Source organism: Oncorhynchus gorbuscha, linkage group LG15 (assembly GCF_021184085.1).
Source record: "Oncorhynchus gorbuscha isolate QuinsamMale2020 ecotype Even-year linkage group LG15, OgorEven_v1.0, whole genome shotgun sequence".
In the NCBI taxonomy this organism is placed as follows: domain Eukaryota; kingdom Metazoa; phylum Chordata; class Actinopteri; order Salmoniformes; family Salmonidae; genus Oncorhynchus; species Oncorhynchus gorbuscha.
Genome location: NC_060187.1, coordinates 32,317,706 through 32,339,075, shown reverse-complemented (window position 1 = coordinate 32,339,075; position 21,370 = coordinate 32,317,706). Strand labels below are relative to the sequence as shown.

The following is a 21,370-nucleotide window of genomic DNA, read 5'->3' as shown; positions in this document are numbered from 1 at the left end:
ATAGAAGAGTAGAGGGCCTAGAAAGCTGCCCTGCAGCACACCACACTTTACATATTTGACATTAGATAAGCTTCCATTAATGAAAACCCTTTGAGTTATATTAGATAGCTCTGAATCTACGATTTGGCAGAGATTGAAAATCCATAACACATACGTTTTTTTCAACAAAAGGTTATGGTCAATAATATCAGACTGCACTGAAATCTAACAGTACAGCTCCCACAATCTTCTTATAATCAATTTCTTTCAACCAATCATCAGTCATTTGTTGAGTGCCCTTCTCTATAAGCATGCTGAAAGTCTGTTGTTCATTTGTTTATGGAGAAATATCATTGTCTTTGTTGCAGTGACCTACCTGAATAGCGCTACCTCGCTCTCCCTGAATGGTTGGCATTCCTCCCTGGTCAGCATGCTGAGGTAGGCACCTTTCATATACGCATATGTTGCCTGGAGGGAAATGTGCATGTTTTACTACCGCAACTCTGTAAGCATCTACATAGATTTGTCCCTCTAAAGGCTAAGCGGAATACATTGAAAGCTGTTAAACAAACAAATCTATATCGCATTTACCAGCAAAATAATGCAACCATTACTGTACTGAAACAAATGTCCTTCATACTGCACTATATTGAACTGATATGCACAAATACAATTACTCCAGAATGTCCCACCTTGGACCATGCATTCTCTTTGCTGAGCAGATCAGCATAGAAGTAGGCCATCTTCCAATGTCTCTTGTATGTGAAACACCACATCAGTTCCCAGTAGCACATGTGATGGAACTGACTCCACTGCTGCTGAGCTTCACAGCACTCCTCAAATCGCACTATAGCCTGTTACACACACACACACACACACACACACACACACACACACACACACACACACACACACACACACACACACACACACACACACACACACACACACACACACACACACACACACACACACACACACACACACACACACACACACACACACACGTGAAAGCTGGCCAGATTTGGAGTCTAAATACAAAATCATTTTGGTAGTAGTCAGAATCATTGATCCACACTCACAGCATCCAGGTTTCCTTTGATGACCTCAATTCGACCAGCGAAGAACAAGAAGATGGATCCCTAAAAACAACACACTATGAACTGTTTTGATGGGACAGAGTGTGTGTACAGGCCTATGCACTAAATAATTCAGAGTAGTTTCACAAAATCAATACAACTGGAATATATTTGAACTGTACACTGAGTATACCAAACATTATGAACATTGTTGATACAAACTGTTGAGCATGAAAAACCGAGCAGTGTTGCAGTTCCTGACACAAAAAGTGTACCTGGCACATACCACCATACCCCATTCAAAAGGGACTTACATATTTTGTCTTGCCTATTCACCCTCTGAATGGCACAATCCATGTCTCAAGGCTTAAAAATCCTTATTTAACCTGCCTCCTCTCCTTCATCTACACTAATTGAAGTGGATTTAACAAGTGACATCAATAAGGGATCATAGCTTTTACCTGGATTCACCTGGTCAGTCTATATCATGGAAAGAGCAGGTGTTCTTAATGTTTTGTATACTCAGTGTACATGCTACAATGTTCTCACTGACCTTAGGATACCGTTTGAGATATGGCTGAAGGAGTTTCTCTGCATCCTCCACATCCGCTTCCCCAGTGCCTGGAAGCCGCAAGGAGAAAAATACAATGTTATTTCATGTTAATTTAAGACATTTCTGCAAGATATGACCAGGGTTTTCCTTTCTTGTAGAGGTGACCACCAACCAGAATGTGGCTAGGCTACAGTATAGAGCTTGTTTTGGCAGTTGAAAAGGTCTGTGTGGTAACATTTGATGTGTGAAAACATCAGCCTTTCTCTCACCCAGGATGAAGCTCATGAAGGTGTGGTAGCAGAGCAGCAGCATATTACACAGGAAGGACCTGAACGTCTGCCCTGCTGCGCCTTCCGTCAGCTGCTGCAAGCCAAACTCCTGCAGACACACACAACACAGGACACAGAGGGCTTAGCTTAAACCTGCCCAGTCCAGCCCAGTCTAGTCCAGCATCTCACATGTCATCTCAGGGCCACCTGCCTAACAGTAGGAGATCTACCTTGTTTCCAGAGAAACCCACAAATTCCAGCAACCTAAGGGTCCGAGTGGGCAGCATGGAGATCATCTGTACAAAACCCAAGAACACAGGAGTGGAAGAGTGAGAAGATGAGCCAGACACAATTACATATTGTACCAATCAGGACCATGCTTTGAGTTACACAGAGTAGCTATAGCCATAACACCCCAAAAGGTCCTTCTATACAGTCTACTAGCCCAGCAAACTGGACCACAAACGTTTGTGACATGAAGCATTTCCCTCACCAGGTTGAAGGATCCCACTCCAAGCTTGACCCCGCCTTCAAAATGCCCATGATTGTCACCTTGGACGTAGCTTGAGGACTGCAGGACCGTATGAAGTTCTCTGAAATACAGATATACATTCTTTACTATAGTATGAGTTGAGACATAAGGGGAATGCACTATAAGGGCCATGCACTGCATCAAGAGTACTTACTTATAAGTCTGGTAGCTATTCCTCACTTTAATTCCTCCCTTGATGAAACTGACCATGTTTTCATCCTACAAAAACAGGGGGAAAGAAAACGTTTAAGGATACAAAGAACAATATCATAAATGCACAATCAACTTTTAAATCTGTATCAGTGCTTCAGCGAGATAAAGAGTGTGTGGGTGTGTGTTACTGATGTTGTGGTAGCAGTGGGTTACCTGAAGGAAGGTGAGTGCTGCCCTCTGCAGGAGACATTCTGCATAGCAGACTTCAGCGTGGAGTTCCTCTGAGGTGAAAATGACAGCACAATTATCTTCTGACATACTGAAACCACTACATCAGCAGGAGGCTGCACAATAAACCCACAGACAAGAAACACATTTTAAACTGTATTCTCAACTACTGAACAACTAGTGAACAACCATCATGGCTTGAAGCAATGGAGTAATACATTAAAATCACTCAAAAACAGAGTATATTCTCCAGTATCACAGCAGCTGCGTTTTATTTACTTAGGAATACACAGCTATAAAAAAACTTTGTTCAATTTACACTCGCAAAATGAGTGATAAGATAAGAGGCCTGTGATAAAATAGTATGTCTATGTCTAAGTGGAATGTACTGAAGTAAGTATGTTTTAACTATACTAACCTTCTGTGGAGTTTCTATTGCTAAAGGTTGTCTTCTTGCGGAACCTGGGAGAGAATACACTTCATTACACACCAAATCCAACATGCCACATTACAGTGTTTGATGAGACAGATATAGCAGTGTTTGTTCACAACAACTCAACACCAGTCTGTGGATGTGTGAGCTAAGATTCTGGGAATTCAACACATTCCTGTGCTTGGATATTGAAAAACGGTGATATGTAGTAACCACATTCAGACAGACATTGACAGACAGTATTTCTAACTAAAATCAGGTTTCAGAATTAGACGAATAACATGGATTAAGGGAGATACACAAGTATAATGAGTGGTTTACTGTGATCCATGGGAAAACATTAAAGCTCCTGTAAAAGTTGTATTTGCATAGATATCTACATTTCATGCAAATCAGTGTGGCCCAGCCACATTCCATGCCTTATGTTGGTAAGATGTAGAGTGTCTCCCAGGTTAACACAGGGTCCTGGGCCTTGTAGCCAGGCAGATGGCTGTGTCGTGGGGTCCCCCCCCCCCCCAGGGTCTCAGAAGGTGTGGCAGGCCCAGTCCGGGAGTTTGTGTGTGTGTTCCAGCCTTTGGAAAGGCGCGTCCGCACAGGACATTTCACACACTGACTCCAGAGCTCACTGTTACAGGCCACTCAAACTCCCCCCAGCCAGCAAGATCTGATAGAGCCTGGGTGATATCTACTCTGTGATTATCTCACAGAACATGGAGCTCACCAGCCACCACAGACCAGGATGGACATCTCCCAAAATAGCCAGAGGCCCTCACCAGTGGAATGGCCAGGTTTATCAAGAGCCAAAATGGATTTCCTCTGTATATTGTTGTTGTTCATAATTAAATGAGTTAAATGAGACTTACTTGGTTAAAAACATGTGTTACACAATTCACAAAGTGGTTTCACTTGATCGGATCATGTAGTTTCTCTCTTCATGATGGAATAGATCTGATAAGGGAGCCTTACCACCAAGTCAAAACCTTTGTTTTTGAATTTATTAAATAAAAATAACTTTGAAAATCGATATATTTTATGTGGATCCATTTTTTAATGCCTCTTTTCGGCTGTATTGCTCTCTTTTTGAAAGTATGGGTTCCTTATACGAACAACAAATGTTTTACTTGTACATGGATTTTGTTCTAGTAGAAATATGTGTAGAATATTTTATAGTATTTGTACTGTATTTCTGATATTATGACATCTAGTGGTACTTTAGATTACCACAGGTGTCTGTAATTACCACTGGCTCACTGTGTGGCCTCATCTGTCCCACTATTGTTTGTGGAGACATGCTCTGATGAAGGTAGACTGACGTAAGCTCATCCACAATTCAAGAATTGTGCATCTAACTGGAAGGGTACGGAGACATTTTCCTGCTCTTTGAATGTGGATCCTTTACAAATGATTCTTACCGCTGACACACTGCCTGAGCCTCCTTCATGGTGTTACCAGCTGCCAGGATGTTCTCCGGGTCAAAGGTCATCATGGCCTGCATCTCCAGTATGGTGGCGTATGTGAGTGCATGGTACATGCTGTCTTTGGTTCTAGGAAGGGGGGGAAAAAAAGACAGCACAGAAATATTCAGCTCTATTTTTAGCAGCTATTGTTGCCTCCTCAAATTGCAATCAGATGACTCAACAAAAAATATTCCTTTGCACGTCTTGAAAAGAGGAGGAGCACAAGTATAGTGCCTTCAGAAAGTATTCACACCCCTTGACTTTTTCCACATTTTGTTTTATCACTGGCATACACACAATACCCCATATTGTAAAAGTATAATTTTGTTTGTTGACATTTTTACAAATTAATGAAAAATTAAAAGCTGAAAAAGTATTCAACCCCTTTGATATGGCAAGCCTAAATAAGTTCAGAAATAAAAATGTGCTTAACAAGTTACACCTTTTTGAGTCTTTCAGTTTTTATTGTTACTCTTTTGTTTTCAACCTCTTATTTGTTGTGTAGTAAATATTTCAGTTATTATTTTCGTTTTTTAATGTTTTTTCCTATGAAGCGCATTGCATCCAAAAAGTGCTATATAAATAAAGCTTGATTTGATAAAAAGTTGCATTGACTCACTCTGTGTGAAATAGTGTTTAACATGATTTTGAATGACTATCTCGTCTCTGTACCCCACACATACAATTGTCTGTAAGGTCCCTCAGTCGAGCGGGGAATTTCAAACACAGATCCAACCACAAATACAAGGGAGGTTTTCCAATGCCTCACAAAGAAGGGCACCTATTGGAAGATGGGTAAAAATAAAAAACAGACATTGAATATCCCTTTGAGCATGGTGTAGTTATCAATTACACTTTGGATGGTGTATCAATACACCCAGTCACTACAAAGATACAGGCGTCCTTCCTAACTCAGTTGTCGGAGAGGAAGGAAACATCTCAGGGATTTCACCAGGAGGCCAATGGTGACTTTAAAACAGTTACAGAGTTTAAAGGCTGTGATAGAAGATAACTGAGGATTTGGTCAACAACATTGTAGTTACTCCACAATACTAACCTATTTAACAGAGTGAAAAGAAGGAATCCTGTACAGAATAAAAAATATTCCAAAACATGCAAGGCACAAAAGTAAAACAACAAACAATGTGACAAAGAAATTAACTATATGCCCTGAATACAAAGCGTTATATTTAGGGCAAACACAACACATGACATCACTAACACTCTTCGTATTTTCAAGCATGGGGGTGGCTGCATCATGCAAGAACAAGGGAGTTTTTTGGGATAAAAATAAATGGAAAAGAGCTAAGCACAGGCAGAATCCTTGAATAAAACCAGGTTCAGTCTGCTTTCCAACAGAAACTGGGAGACAAATTCACCTTTCAGCGGGACATTAACCTAAAACACAAGGCCAAATATACACTGGAGTTGCTTACCAAGACAACATTGAATGTTCTTCAGTCTCCTAGTTACATGTTTGACTTAAGTCTGCTTGAAAATCAATGGCAAGACTTGTCAAGTTGATCAACAACCAACTTGACAGAGCTTGAAGAATTATAGTACAATCTAAATATTGTACAATCCAGGTGTGCAAAGTTTACCAAGAAAGACTCACAGATGTAATCACTGCCAAATGTGATTCTAACATGTACTGATTTAAGGGGTTGAATACTAATCTACTAATCTAATCAAGATATACTGTATTAGTGCTTTATTTTTATTTTTTTACAACTCTTAACATTTTTCTTCCATTTTGAGAGATTGTTGACAAAAGAAAACTCAATTTTAATCCCACTTTGTAACACAACGAAATGTGGAAAAAGACAAGGGGTGTGAATCCTTTCTGAAGTATATAGTCATTGGCATTCAACAGTGCATTCAACAGTGCATTCAACAGTGCATTCGGAAAGTATTCAGACCCCCTGACGTTTTCCACATTTATTCTAAAAGTGATTCAATCGTTTTTCCCCTCATCAATCCACACATAATATCCCATAATGACAATGCAAAAACAGGTTTTTAGAAATGTATTCATTTATATATATAAAAAAATGAAATATCACATTTACATAAGTATTCAGACCCTTTACTCAGTACTTTGTTGAAGTATCTTTGGCAGCGAATACAGCCTCAAGTCTTCTTGGGTATGACGCTACAAGCTTGGCACACCTGTATTTGGGGAGTTTCTCCCATTCTTCTCTGCAGATACTCTCAAGCTCTGTCAGGTTGGATGGGGAGAGTTGCTGCAAAGCTATTTTCAGGTCTCTCCGGAGATGTTCAACTGGGTTTATGTCCGGGCACTGGCAAGGCCACTCAAGGACATTCAGAGACTTGTCCCGAAGCCACTCTTACGTTGTCTTGGCTGTGTGCTTAGGGTTGTTGTCCTGTTGGAAGGTGAACCTTCAGTATGTGGTCCTGAGTGCTCTGGAGTAGATTTTCATCAAGGATCTCTGTACTTTGCTCCGTTCATCTTTCCTTCGATCCTGACTAGTCTCCCAGTCCCTGCCACTGAAAAACATCCCCACAGCATGATGCTACCACCACCATAACTCACCATAGGGATGGTGCCAGGTTTCCTCCAGACGTGACGCTTGGCATTCAGGCCAAAGAATTCCATCTTGGTTTCATCAGACCAGATATTCTGGGTTTCTCATGTTCTGAGAGTCCTTTAGGTGTCTTTTGGCAAACTTGAAGTGGGCTGTCGTGCCTTTTACTGAGGAATGGCTTTCATATCTGGCCACTACCATAAAGGCCTGATTGGTGGAGTGCTGCAGAGAAGGTTCTCCCATCTTCTTCCATTTCAGAATGATGGAGGCCACTGTGTTCTTAGGGACCTTCAATGCTGCAGAAATGTTTTGGTACTCTTCCCCATTTCTGTGCCTCGACACAATCCTGTCTCGGAGCTCTACGTACAATTCTTTCAACCTCATGGCTTGGTTTTTGCTCTGACATGCATTGTCAACAGTGGGACCTTATATAGACAGGTGTGCAGATTTCCAAAACTTGTGCAATTAATTGAATGTACTATAGGTGGACTCCAATGAAGTTGTAGAAGCATCTCAAGGATGATCAATGTAGCCACAATGCTTTTGGTTAGGCCCGTGGCGACCCGTCATTCAGGGCAAGTGGAGCAGAGCCTGCCATAGAGTTATATTACAAGTGCCCTTCCAACAAGGCTAAAGATCATTGGCCACAGATAAAATCACGTCAAATCACGTTATATGTACAGAAGCTTAGATTGGACTGATCATGTCAACATCTTACTTTCAAAGTCTTAGCTAGCAGTCATCATCATGAATCAAGGCGACAATCTACAGGCAAATCATTTTTAAGCCTTGTCATATGAAGTGAAATAATGAAGAGAAATTATAGATAAAACATATCGGTGCTCAGCGGCAATTTGACATTAAGATTACACAAGTTGGAAATCGCAAATTCAACAATGAGTGGTTTGTAAGGAATCAGTGGCTAACTGCAAGCATTGCGAAGCAACCACTAGCCTGCTATTCAGTGGAGTGGCTGTGTGGTCCCATTATAAATCCAGAGAATGCCAGACTTTGATGACAAAGTTTGAAGACAAAATAAGTCCACAAAGGACCGCCACAATACCTTCACAAGATGAGTCCAAAAATGTATTGTATGCTACTGCATAATTAATGTAATATGCAAGGTAGATATGTATACTGTTGCTAAGAAAGTTATACTAAGTGTATGTTGTGTAGTAAGCTGTTAATAGCCCATGTGCCTCGCCCTAATAATTTGGTCTAATCACCAACGCGGTATTGTAAAAACATTGTTCGTTGCCAGTGTGTGCTTGTTTGCAAACTTTTTTGTACAACTTTGACAGTGCTACTGATAGGAGTGATGGTGCTTGGTTTGCACGTTCAAATTCAGCACACACAGCATTCTATAATAGAATTGTTATTGTTGTGTTGTGTTATTTGTCGTGTCAAATTAAAAGCTTATTTAACGCGTCAAAGAGAGCCAAACGGCGTTTAATGTGTCTCACCCTAATAATTTGGTCTATTTTCACCTCTAAATTTCGCCTACTTTTCTGACTTGGTGGTGCACATGTAGCCAAACACCTGTTTTAGATAAATGTAATCATCAAATATTGTGAGAGCTTTCATCGTCTTTTCATATGACCCATTTATTTATCCTACGGTTCTGACTTGTTATACAGGGAGTACACTGTAGGAACGGCCCATGTTCTGAATTCTGTCACTGTACAAAAGTGCTGAACAAATAGTTATATTGACTACGTCCGTCGTCGCTCGCTCATTAATGTCTTAATCGAAATTACGGATTGCCTCTTATCCGCTTGTTGTCCCCTCATGCTATAGTTTGCACATCTCAATTGTCAGTAGAAACCACACTTATTTAATTGTTTAAGCAAGTCAGCCATATCAGCTATGTTTTTTTAAAGGCAGTAAATGAGGCTGAATGAACTGTTTCGCTGCCAGACAAGGCTCAGCTGATAGCCAGGTGTAGCAGTGATAAGGTGTTGGGACTGCTGTTGGGACTCTGCTGTTGGGACTCTGCTGTTGGGATAGCTTTATGTAGGCCCTACCTACCCTACCAGTTTGTGTGCAGCGTTTGTCACCGTTAAAGTGCAATTCATGTATTGTTTAGCGTTGTGGCTTTGCTGGCATGTTCCCACAATTTCTGTTTTGCCTGATCAAGTTTTATATGCTCAAATTGCCACTGGTTAGGCCTATTGATTAGCGGTTGTCAAGGATGCATAGAAATGTCAAAACATGTGTGGAGTTTTTAGTTAAGATTATTTCTTTACACAAGCTGTTTATTCGATTGTAGGGTTCGAATAGCATGAGAAGACACCAACATAGGGTTCAAAATCTATTCTAGCTCTTAAAGAGGCAGTAGCCTACATTGGGTGTAAAATGTTCGATTACAGTATTTATTTAATCCGCAGTTATTCTTCAGCTATTTATTCTGTTACCAATAATATTTACATGTTTAATTGTATCTTCTGATAACAATTATTATGTCTCATCTTTTAACTAAATGCAATCTATTAGCTTCAAAAATATACAGTGGGGAGAACAAGTATTTGATAAACTGCCGATTTTGCAGTTTTTCCTACTTACAAAGCATGTAGAGGTCTGTAATTGTTATCATAGGTACATATCAACTGTGAGAGACGGAATCTAAAACTAAAATCCAGAAAATCACATTGTATGATTTTTAAGTAGTTCATTTGCATTTTATTGCATGACATAAGTATTTGATACATCAGAAAAGCAGAACTTAATATTTGGTACAGAAACCTTTGTTTACAATTACAGAGATCATACGTTTCCTGTAGTTCTTGACCAGGTTTGCACACACTGCAGCAGGGATTGTGGTCCACTCCTCCATACAGACCTTCTCCAGATCCTTCAGGTTTCGGGGCTGTCGCTGGGCAATACAGACTTTCAGCTCCCTCCAAAGATGTTTTATTTGGTTCAGGTCTGGAGGCTGGCTAGGCCACTCCAGGACCTTGAGATGCTTCTTACGGAGCCACTCCTTAGTTGCCCGGGCTGTGTGTTTCAAGTCATTGTCATGCTGGAAGACCCAGCCACGATCCATCTTCAATGCTCTCACTGAGGGAAGGAGGTTGTTGGCCAAGATCTCGCGATACATGGCCCCATCCATCCTCCCCTCAATCCTCCCCTTTGCAGAAAAGCATCCCCAAAGAATGATGTTTCCACCTCCATGCTTCACGGTTGGGATGGTGTTCTTGGGGTTGTACTCATCCTTCTTCTTCTTCCAAACACAGCGAGTGGAGTTTAGACCAAAAAGCTCTATTTTTGTCTCATCAGACCACATGACCTTCTCCCATTCCTCCTCTGGATCATCCAGATGGTCATTGGCAAACTTCAGACGGGCCTGGACATGCTCTGGCTTGAGCAGGGGGACCTTGCGTGCGCTGCAGGATTTTAATCCATGACGGCGTAGTGTGTTACTAATGGTTTTCTTTGAGACTGTGGTCCCAGCTCTCTTCAGGTCATTGACCAGGTCCTGCCGTGTAGTTCTGGGCTGATCCCTCACCTTCCTCATGATCATTGATGCCCCACGAGGTGAGATCTTGCATGGAGCCCCAGACCGAGGGTGATTGACCGTCACCTTGAACTTCTTCCATTTTCTAATAATTGCGCCAACAGTTGTTGCCTGCTCGCCAAGCTGCTTGCCTATTGTCCTGTAGCCCATCCCAGCCTTGTGCAGGTATTCAATTTTATCCCGTACACAATTTTATCCCTTACACAGCTCTCTGGTCTTGGCCATTGTGGAGAGGTTGGAGTCTGTTTGATTGAATGTGTGGACAGGTGTCTTTTATACAGGTAACAAGTTCAAACAGGTGCAGTTAATACAGGTAATGATTGGAGAACAGGAGTGCTTCTTAAAGAAAAACTAACAGGTCTGTGAGAGCCGGAATTCTTACTGGTTGGTAGGTGATTAAATACTTATGTCATGCAATAAAATGCAAATTAATGATTTAAAAATCATGCAATGTGATTTTCTGGATTTTTGTTTTAGATTCCGTCTCTCACAGTTGAAGTGTACCTAAGATACAAATTACAGACCTATACATGCTCTGTAAGTAGGAAAACCTGCAAAATCGGCAGTGTATCAAATACTTGTTCTCCCCACTGTAAGTACGTATATCTAGCTGTCGAATAACACATTCTGATGGAATAGCTTGTCCTGCATTTGTAAAAACCCAGATTGCATTGATAGAATGTAGGAAAAAGTTATTGGTTCCAATTCTAAACATAGCAATGTGAATGCAAAGAGGACAGGCCACAAAATAGGTAAAGTGAACAGGCAAAAGAGTTGAGTCCTCATTCAAAGCCAAGGGCAGTGTGAATACAAAGAGAACAGAGTTATTTTTTTTACCCGAGAGTTCACTTTAAAGAGGACTGAGATTGGTTGTTTTAAAGAGAACTATATGTGAAAATACCCTAAATTATAACATTTTCCCTTGGAAACAGGCCCAAGTTAAGTCCCTGAATGTGACACTGCAGATCTGACAATGCACACCCATGAGTGCTGGTCTGACTGGTTCCCAGAAAGTTCCACCATAGTCAAAGTAGCTATGAGACAATGCAGGTGCGACAGAAGTCTCTTAACTGGAATGTTGCATGTCTGCATGCCTGACATTTGACTGCCATTGACCACAAAACAACTCATGGGACTACCGAGAGGACTTCTGTACAAAAAGAAGCAGCACTTACAAAATCATTAGTCTATTAGCCACAAGATGAGTAGTGTCTTCCTGGGTAACTTACCTATCGAAAATAAAGTTTTGCTTTTTGTGTGACTCACTTTCACTATGTGTAAATATACACTTTATCATCAAATGTATGTCACATCAAAAACCATACACATATTATTTAAAAGGAAGACATAAATCAAGAGATATTTAGTCATGAGAAAGTGCAGAATGGTAAAAACAGACCATGAATTGGGATGTTTGTGCCTGCTGCCTGGCTTCTGTTGTTGACTGTTGTGGAGATAGACAAGTGAAGCATGGAGGAGGAGGTGCGATGGTGCTTTGCTGGTGACACTGTCAGTGATTTATTTAGAATTCAAGACACACTTAATCAGCATGGTTACCACAGCATTCTACAGTGATACGCCATCCCATCTGGTTTGCGCTTAGTGGAACTATCATTTGTTTTTCAACAGGACAATGATCCAACACAAGTCCAGGCGGTGTAAGGTCTATTTGACCAAAAAGGAGAGTGATGGAATGCTGCATCAGATGATCTGGCCTCCATAATCACCCGACCTCAACCCAATTGAGATGATTTGTAATTAGTTGGACTGCAGAGTGAAGGAAAAGCAGCCAAAAAAGTGCCTATCATATGTGGGAACTCCTTCAAGGCTGTTGGAAAAGCATTCCAGGTGAAGCTGGTTGAGAGAATGCCAAGACTGTGCAAAGCTGTCATCAAGGCAAAGAGTTGCTACTTTGAAGAATCTCAAATATAAAATATATATTTTATATGTAATAACCAAAACACTCTTTTGGTTACTACATGATTCCATGTGTTATTTCATAGTTTATGTCTTCACTATTATTCTACAATGTAGAAAATAGTACAAATAAAGAAAATGCCTTGAATGAGCAGGTGTGTCCAAACTTTTGACTGGTATGGTTTATGAATAAACATTTTGAAAGTTGTTCCAAGGTACAGTGGGGCAAAAAAGTATTTAGTCAACCACCAATTGTGCACATTCTCCCACTTAAAAAGATGAGAGAGGCCTGTAATTTTCATCATAGATACACTTCAACTATGACAGACAAAATGAGGAAAAAAAAATCCAGAAAATCACATTGTAGGATTTTTAATAAATGTATTTGCAAATGATGGTGGAAAATAAGTATTTGGTCAATAACAAAAGTTTATCTCAATACTTGGCAATGACAGAGGTCAAACGTTGTCTGTAAGTCTTCACAAGGTTTTCACACACTGTTGCTGGTATTTTGGCCCATTCCTCCATGCAGATCTCCTCTAGAGCAGTGATGTTTTGGGGCTGTTGCTGGGCAACACGGACCTTCAACTCCCTCCAGAGATTTTCTATGGGGTTTAGATCTGGAGACTGGCTAGGCCACTCCAGGACCTTGAAATGCTTCTTACAAAGCCACTCCTTCGTTGCCCGGGCGGTGTGTTTGGGATCATTGTCATGCTGAAAGACCCAGCCACGTTCATCTTCAATGCCCTTGCTGATGGAAGGAGGTTTTCACTCAAAATCTCACGATACATGGCCCCATTCATTCTTTCCTTTACACGGATCAGTCGTCCTGGTCCATTGGCAGAAAAACAGCCCCAAAGCATGATGTTTCCACCCCCATGCTTCACAGTAGGTATGGTGTTCTTTGGATGCAACTCAGCATACTTTGTCCTCCAAACACAACGTGTTGAGTTTTTACCAAAAAGTTATATTTTGGTTTCATCTGACCATATGACATTCTCCCAATATTCTTCTGGATCATCCAAATGCTCTCTAGAAAACTTCAGAGGGGCCTGGACATGTACTGGCTTAAGCAGGGGGACACGTCTGGCACTGCAGGATTTGAGTCCCTGGCGGCGTAGTGTGTTACTGATGGTAGGCTTTGTTACTTTGGTCCCAGCTCTCTGCAGGTCATTCACCCCCTGTGTGGTTCTGGGGTTTTTGCTCACCATTCTTGTGATCATTTTGACCCCACGGGGTGAGATCTTGCGTGGAGCCCCAGATCGAGGGAGATTATCAGTGGTCTTGTATGTCTTCCATTTCCTAGCAATTGCTCCCACAGTTGATTTCTTCAAACCAAGCTGCTTACCTATTGCAGATTCAGTCTTCCCAGCCTGGTGCAGGTCTACAATTTTGTTTCTGGTGTCCTTTGACAGCTCTTTGGTCTTGGCCATAGTGGAGTGTGACTGTTTGAGGTTGTGGACAGGTGTCTTTTAGACTGATAACAAGTTCAAACAGGTGCCATTAATACAGGTAACTAGTGGAGGACAGAGGAGCCTCTTAAAGAAGAAGTTATAGGTCTGTGAGAGCCAGAAATCTTGCTTGTTTGTAGGTGACCAAATACTTATTTTCCACCATAATTTGCAAATAAATTCATTAAATTCCTCATTTTGTCTGTCATAGTTGAAGTGTACCTATGATGAAAATTACAGGCCTCTCTCATTTTTAAGTGGGAGAACTTGCACAATTGGTGGCTGACTAAATACTTTTTTGCCCCACTGTAAATTAAGAAAGTTACCATAGATTGCCATATATTACCTGTTATTTACCAAAATTACAGAATGTTGGACAGCCAATGAGACGGAGTCTGGCTAGGCGATTACGCTACACCCTTTCAATGAACATGTGTGTTCCATCTCTACATATTTCTCAGTATAGATGGACAGCCCCTCCCTCACCTTTCACGACGTATACACTACCAACAGTTACATGCCTAGTGTACAACACTCACATATAGTGTGGTGGTTAATTTCTTTACTATCAAATGAGGAGAGACAAACGTATCACACAAGTCAGAGTTATACTTCAACTAAATCTTTATTCACTTATTAATAAGGGAGCAGGTCAATACAACACACATACAGTATATACAGTGAATCGATTGAGTGCTCTACGATAATGATGGCTGGTCGATGAATCACCCTCAGATGATTCGTTGAGAGCCCCAAGACAAAGGGACAAAGGTCTTTTATAGTCAACATACACCCCCTTCAGTCTACATGACAAACAATAGATGTATGGAGTGGGTCACAAGGTTAATATTTGGTCGAAAGATACTTATAATTCACAGCCGACAGTATCTAATGTAAAAACGTCTCATTGTGTACAAACCAGGGTTTGGCCCCGAGTCATCTCTTTCTGGTAAATTCCAGTCAGGCACATATACACTAATCATGCAAGGGAATGCGGTCTTGTTAGGTTTATCTCCTTGTAAATCCACTGTCAGTGGTAAATCTCTCAGAGGCCCACTTTCAGTTCACACAGACAGAATAGAGTTATATGAATCCTCAATTCTGTTGCATAAAACAACAACTTGATGCAATAACAGTATTATAACAATCTTGAAATTTCTCTCACAATAGTTGTCAGGAATGAGGTGGGACTGGCAAGTCCTTGATTGGGATGGGACAACTATGTAAGGCCTGCTGCTGTTCCTTGCCCAGTCTGCATGTTTGTACAGGTAAACAGTAGCTTCAGAGAGCAGAAGGCAGTGCATAATTTTACTCTCTAATCAGAAAAGCTAAAGCTGTGAAATTAAAAGTATGAGGCTGGCTATTTTGATGTCATTGCAGTGCCCTTTTCCTCTTTCAAGCCTTTGTCAGCTTCAATTAACAGGTGTGCCTTGTTAAAAGTTAATTGAATCAGTTGTTGTGACAAGGTAGGGGTGGTATACAAAAGATGGCCCTATTTGGTAAAAGACCAAGTCCATATTATGGCAAGAACAGCTCAAATAAGCAAAGAGAAATGACAGTCCATCATTACTTTAAGACACAAAGGTCAGTCAGTCCAGAAAATGTCAAGAACTTTGAACGTTTCTTCAAGTGCAGTCCCCCAACAAATAAGTAGGTGTCCAATCTTTTGACTGGTACTGTATAGCTAATCAAATAATCACATTTTATTGGTCACATACACATGGTTAGCAGATGTTATTGCGAGTGTAGCGAAATGCTTGTGCTTCTAGTTCCGACAGTGCAGTAATATCTAACAATTCCACAACAACTACCTAATACACACAAATCTAAGTTAAGGGATGGAATAAGAATATATACATATAAATATATGGATGAGCGATGACCAAGCAGCAGTCTGATGGCCTTGAGATGGAAGCTGTTTTTCAGTCTTTTAGTCCCAGATTTGATGCACCTGTACTGACCTCGCCTTCTGGATGGTAGCGGGGTGAACAGGCAGTGGCTTGGATGGTTGTTGTCCTTGATGATCTTTTTGGCCATTCTGTGACATCGTGTGCTGAAAGTGTCCCAGAGGGCTGGTAGTTTGCCCCCGGTGATGCGTTGGGCAGACCGCACCACCCTCTGGAGAGCCTTGCGGTTGTGGGCGGTGCAGTTGCCATTGAGACCATGGGCTCAACGGCAAGCTTAATGATGAGTTTGGATGGTACTATGGTGTTGAATGCTGAGCTGTAGTCAATGAACAGCATTCTTTCATAAATATGCCTCTTGTCCAGATAGGATAGGGCAGTGTGGACCTATTGGGGCGGTATGCAAATTGAAGTAGGACTAGGGTGGCAGGTAAAGTGGAGGTGATATGATCCTTGACTAGTCTCTCAAAGCACTTCATGATCACAGAAATGAGTGCTATGGGGCGATAGTAATTTAGTTCTGTTACCTTTGCCTTCTTGGGTACAGGAACAATGGTGGCCATCTTGAAGCATGTGGGGACAGTGGACTGGGAAAGGGAGAGATTGAATATGTCCGTAAACACATGCTCTGATGACGCGGCTAGGGATGCCAGCCTTGCGAGGGTTAACACAATTAAATGTCTTACTCACATCGGCCACGGAGGAGGAGAGCCCACAGTCCTTGTTAGCGGGCCGCGTTGGCACTGTATTATCCTCAAAGCGGGCAAAGAAGGTATTTAGTTTGTCTGGAAGCAAGACATCGGTGTCCGTGATGTGGCTAGTTTTATTTTTTGTTGTCCGTGATTGTCTGTAGACCCTGCCACATACGTCTCGTGTCTGAGCCGTTGAATTGCGACTCCACTTTGTCCCTAAACCGTCATTTTGCTTGTTTGATTGGCTTGTGGAGGGAATAACTACTGTTTGTATTCAGCCATATTCCCAATCATCTTTCCATGGTGTAATGCGGTGGTTTGCGCTTTCAATTTAGCGCGAATGCCGCCATCTATACACGGTTTCTGGTTAGGGTAGGTTTAAATCATTACAGTGGGTACAAAATATCCAATGCACTCACTCAACCAATCAGTGTATAAATCGATATTATTCTCGATATTAGGCTGCCCGGAACATTTCCCAGTGTGCGTCATCAAAACAATCTTGAAGCGTGGATTCCGATTAGACCAGCGTTGAATAGTTCTATTCACGGGTACATCCTGTTTGAGTTTCTGCCTATAGGACGGGAGGAGAAAAATGGAGTCGTGGTCAGATTTGCCGAAGGGAGGAAGGGGGAGGGCCTTGTATGTATCGCGGAAGTTAGAAAAGCAGTGATCCAGTGTATTGTCCGCACGAGTGCTACAATCAATATGCTGATAGAATTTAGGTAGCCCTGTTCTCAAATTTACTTTGTTAAAATCCCCAGCTACAATAAATAAATGCAGTCTCGGGATATATGGTTTCAGTGAAGTTCCTTGGGAGGCCGTCGTGGGATCGGCTTTTAGGGGGGATATTCACGGCTGTGACAAAAACCGAAGAGAATTCTCTTGGGAGATAATATGGTCAGCATTTGATTGTGAGGAATTCTAGGTCAGGTGAACAAAAAGGACTTGAGTTCCTGTATGTTGTTACGATTACACCATGAGTCGTTAAAACATACATTATATTGCTGTGTTCATCATTCTGTGACATGGAAGGGCAGACCCCACAGCATAAAGATACTCTGCATTATTACAAGAGTTTAGTATATGGGAGAAAGCCTGCCACTGTGTGTGCTCACTGCTCTGCAGAGGTTCTGGAATATACCTGGCCCAATTTACTGCCTCAGTACAATACATCAGCCTGAGGGGAGGGGAAGGAGGGAGAGAGGGAAGAAGAGATGGAGATAGAGAGACATTGCTATTTCAGCACCACAGGCTTTCTCTACAGGTTTTTTTCCTTCCATAGATTTTCTCTTATCATTATTCTACCACACAATGCTGTGTAAACCTATGCTCAACAAACATTAGGTGATATTACACACTAGGATTCTGATGACGTGGAGGCTTTCTTGAGGCTTTTCTCACAAAGGGTTTCTTGGAATAGCAAACAAAGGAAGCCATAGGGGAGTTTAAGTGCCTACACCTTTGCTCTGCATACACAACTCAGTCTACCATCACTCCCCTTGTCTCGCCCCAGGGTGACAGCTGACAGAATATGCCAAGAAATTGAGAAATTAATTGTATACATAGACTAGGCTACCATGTATTCAGAACTAAGACAGGATATCAACATTGGGAACTGAAAGGGATTAAGTACATCTATTGAGTTGTGAAACACTGAAAGGATGGCAAATGGAAGACACAGTAGGGAGAGCTGGAGAGAAACTGGGACTTGGGAGTGGCCAAAGAAGAGAAAAGATTGAATGTTGAGAAGGCCATGATAAAGGAGGAGAAAATTCACAGAGGAAATTTAAGAAACCCGATGATGGTGTGTTTGAACACAATGCTGAATGGGTGTCAAACAGGACAGGTGGTGATGTTTATGAAACCAGCTCAGAGTGTACACTGTAGCACCAGTCACATTGTGTATTACCACCAGCCACCTGTGTGGACACTACATTACCAGGGTGCAGGTCTCTCACCTGCAGCGAAGCCTGGACAGGGCCTCATCAAAGTCATTCCTCAGGAACAGGTCCATTGCTGCCATGCAGTCCTCCAGGGCCAAAGACAGGTCCGACTTCTGGGACCTGAGACACAGAAAAGGGGTAAAGGGGACAGAGAGATGAAGCATAGGTCAATTAAGTACCTACCCATTGCTTCTCAGTGCAGGACCAAAATGTTAGAATAACACATTATATTCTTGACATCCCCTCAGAACAGAAAATAATTTACCTCTGATAAATTAGGTTTACATTGTTGAATGAAAGAAGCTGATTACTGCCAACTTCCCAATGGACCTAAATATATTCTATTGTTTTATGAATGAAACCCAGGACAAAACCTGTGTTTGTTCATGTCAACTAGGTGACATGTCTGAGTTCTATGTAGAGTAGCAGCCTGTAGAGTAGGATGACACAGCTTTAACGACAAAGGAGCACTTCACTGGCTCCATCTACAGTAACGGATATCTTTAAAAAGAGCCACGTCACTTGTTTTCTCTCACAGGCAGCTCTGCTGCAGTGCCCCTGTTCTGTTGTTAGTGGGGGTGTGGGGGAGGGGGGGCAAGGGGAACACGGACAACCTCCAAACGTTCTGTGAGGAGTGTAGGTCATGATATTGTCGCACTTTCCCACCCAATCTGAGCAGGCTTTTACACTGAACAAAAATATAAACGCAACAAGTAAAGTGTTGGTCCCATGTTTCATGAGCTGAAATAAAAGATCCCAGAAATGTTCCATATGCACAAAATGTTTTTTTCTCTCAAATGTTGTGCACATATTTGTTTACATCCCTGTTAGTGATCATTTGTCCTTTGTCAAGATAATCCATCCACTTGACAGGTGTGGTATATCAAGAAACTGATTAAACAGCATGATCATTACACAGGTACACCTTGTGCTGGGGACAATAAAAGGCTATTCTAAAATGTTCCATTTTGTCACGCAATGCCACAGATGTCTCAAGTTGCGGGAGCATGCAATTGGCATGCTAACTGCAGGAATGTCCACCAGAGCTGTTGCCATATAATTGAATGTTAATTTCTCTACGGATAAGCCGCATCCAACGTTGTTGTAGAGATTTAGACAGTACATCCAACCGGCCTCACAACCACAGACCACGTGTAACCACTCCAGCTGGACAGCTGATGAAATTGTGGGTTTGCACAACCAAACCAACCAAACTGTGGGTTTGCACCACACAACCAACCAAACTCATCTGTGTGGTCGTCCTCTTCACCAGGGTCTTGATATGACTGTAGTTTGGCGTCGTAACCGACTTCAGTGGGAAAATGGTCACCTTTGATGGCCACTGTCATGCTGGAGATGTGTGCTCTTCACGGAGTAATCCCGGTTTCAACTGTACCGGGCAGATGATATGACGTCGTGTCGGCGAGCGGTTTGCAGATGTCACCGTTGTGAAGAAGAATGCCCCATGGTGGTGGTGGGGTTATGGTATAAGCAACACACAACGAACACATTGGCATTTTATCGATGGCAATTTGCATGCACAGAGATACCGTGACGAGATCCTGAGGCCCATTGAGGTGCCATTCATCCGCCGCCATCACCTCATGTTTCAGCATGATAATGCACAGCCCCATGTCGGAAGGATCTATAAAGAATTCCTGGAAGCTGAAAATGTCCCGGTTCTTCCATGGCCTGCAATCTCACCAGACATTTCACCAATTGAACATATTTGGAATCATCTGGATTGAAGTGTACCACGGCGTGTTCCAGTTCACGTCAATATCCAGCAACTTCACACAGCCATTGAAGAGGAGTGGAACAACATTCCACAATCAACAGCCTGATCAACTCTATGCAAAGGAGAAGTCACGCTGCATGAGGCAAATGGTGGTCACACCAGATACTGACTGGTTCTCTGATCCACTCCCATACATTTTTTTAAAGGTATCTGTGACCAACCGATTCATATCTGTATTCCCAGTCATGTGAAATCCATAAGAATCATAAAACATGGGACGAGATGTTAAAAACTGTCCATTGTGCCAATAGATGGAATGCACTCGCATGAGATTTGCCGTGATGTTGACAGAGTGTCATGGGAGGTTTATTTCTTAGACTGGGGTAAGATGTCAATTTTGGGACACATCCTCAGTAGTGTGCCTTCGAATCAGTGGGTGTTTCGGCCTTTAATCACTAAACACCCTCATCAAAGGTGGCCAGCTAAAGGGTGATCAAGCCTTAGCTTGTGTCCCATGCCCAATTAAGATGTCCCACAGGACTGTGCAAGGCAGGGGCGTCCTCTTCTCTGAGCCAGCCATACAGCTGACCGCATACCTCATATGCCCTCCTCAAGTTGGAGGGATCTGAATTGAGTTCTCAGGTGGGGGTGAGGGGTCATGAAGTTATAGCCCAGCAAGGGTCCTTCCGTTTGATCCAGATCCACTGGCTACCTCTTTCAGCTGCTTGAGAAACTGCTCTGACGGTCTGCCGCAGAGCCTGTCCATGGATTCCAAGTTCTTTCAGCAACCTGATGATGGAAGAAGCCACGAATCCTCTGCATCCCACTTCAACTGGCCAGACTTTTGCATTCCAGCCACGCTGAGTTGCGTCTGCTGCCAACTCTGTGTAACGCAGTTTCTTACGTTCGTAGGCCTCTTCAACAGAGTTTTCCCACGGGACTGTGAGCTCTATGATGTACACAGCCTTTCGTGAAGGGG

General features: G+C 42.1%; 1 protein-coding gene across 4 annotated transcripts in view; it reads right to left on the bottom strand.

The window, feature by feature from the left end:
- ttc39a (tetratricopeptide repeat domain 39A) overlaps window positions 1–21,370 on the bottom strand; it is a 42,195-nt gene that overhangs the window by 8,563 nt on the left and 12,262 nt on the right. For all 4 annotated transcript variants that reach the window (XM_046302438.1, XM_046302439.1, XM_046302441.1 and 1 more), the window contains 12 exons: window positions 18,669–18,773; window positions 4,639–4,770; window positions 3,212–3,255; window positions 2,779–2,846; window positions 2,567–2,631; window positions 2,374–2,473; window positions 2,111–2,176; window positions 1,881–1,989; window positions 1,612–1,679; window positions 1,062–1,121; window positions 672–833; window positions 356–447 (listed from right to left, as the gene is read on the bottom strand). In XM_046302438.1, the coding sequence (XP_046158394.1) occupies window positions 356–447; window positions 672–833; window positions 1,062–1,121; window positions 1,612–1,679; window positions 1,881–1,989; window positions 2,111–2,176; window positions 2,374–2,473; window positions 2,567–2,631; window positions 2,779–2,846; window positions 3,212–3,255; window positions 4,639–4,770; window positions 18,669–18,773 (1,071 nt within the window). The remainder of the gene's footprint in view (window positions 1–355; window positions 448–671; window positions 834–1,061; window positions 1,122–1,611; window positions 1,680–1,880; window positions 1,990–2,110; window positions 2,177–2,373; window positions 2,474–2,566; window positions 2,632–2,778; window positions 2,847–3,211; window positions 3,256–4,638; window positions 4,771–18,668; window positions 18,774–21,370) is intronic.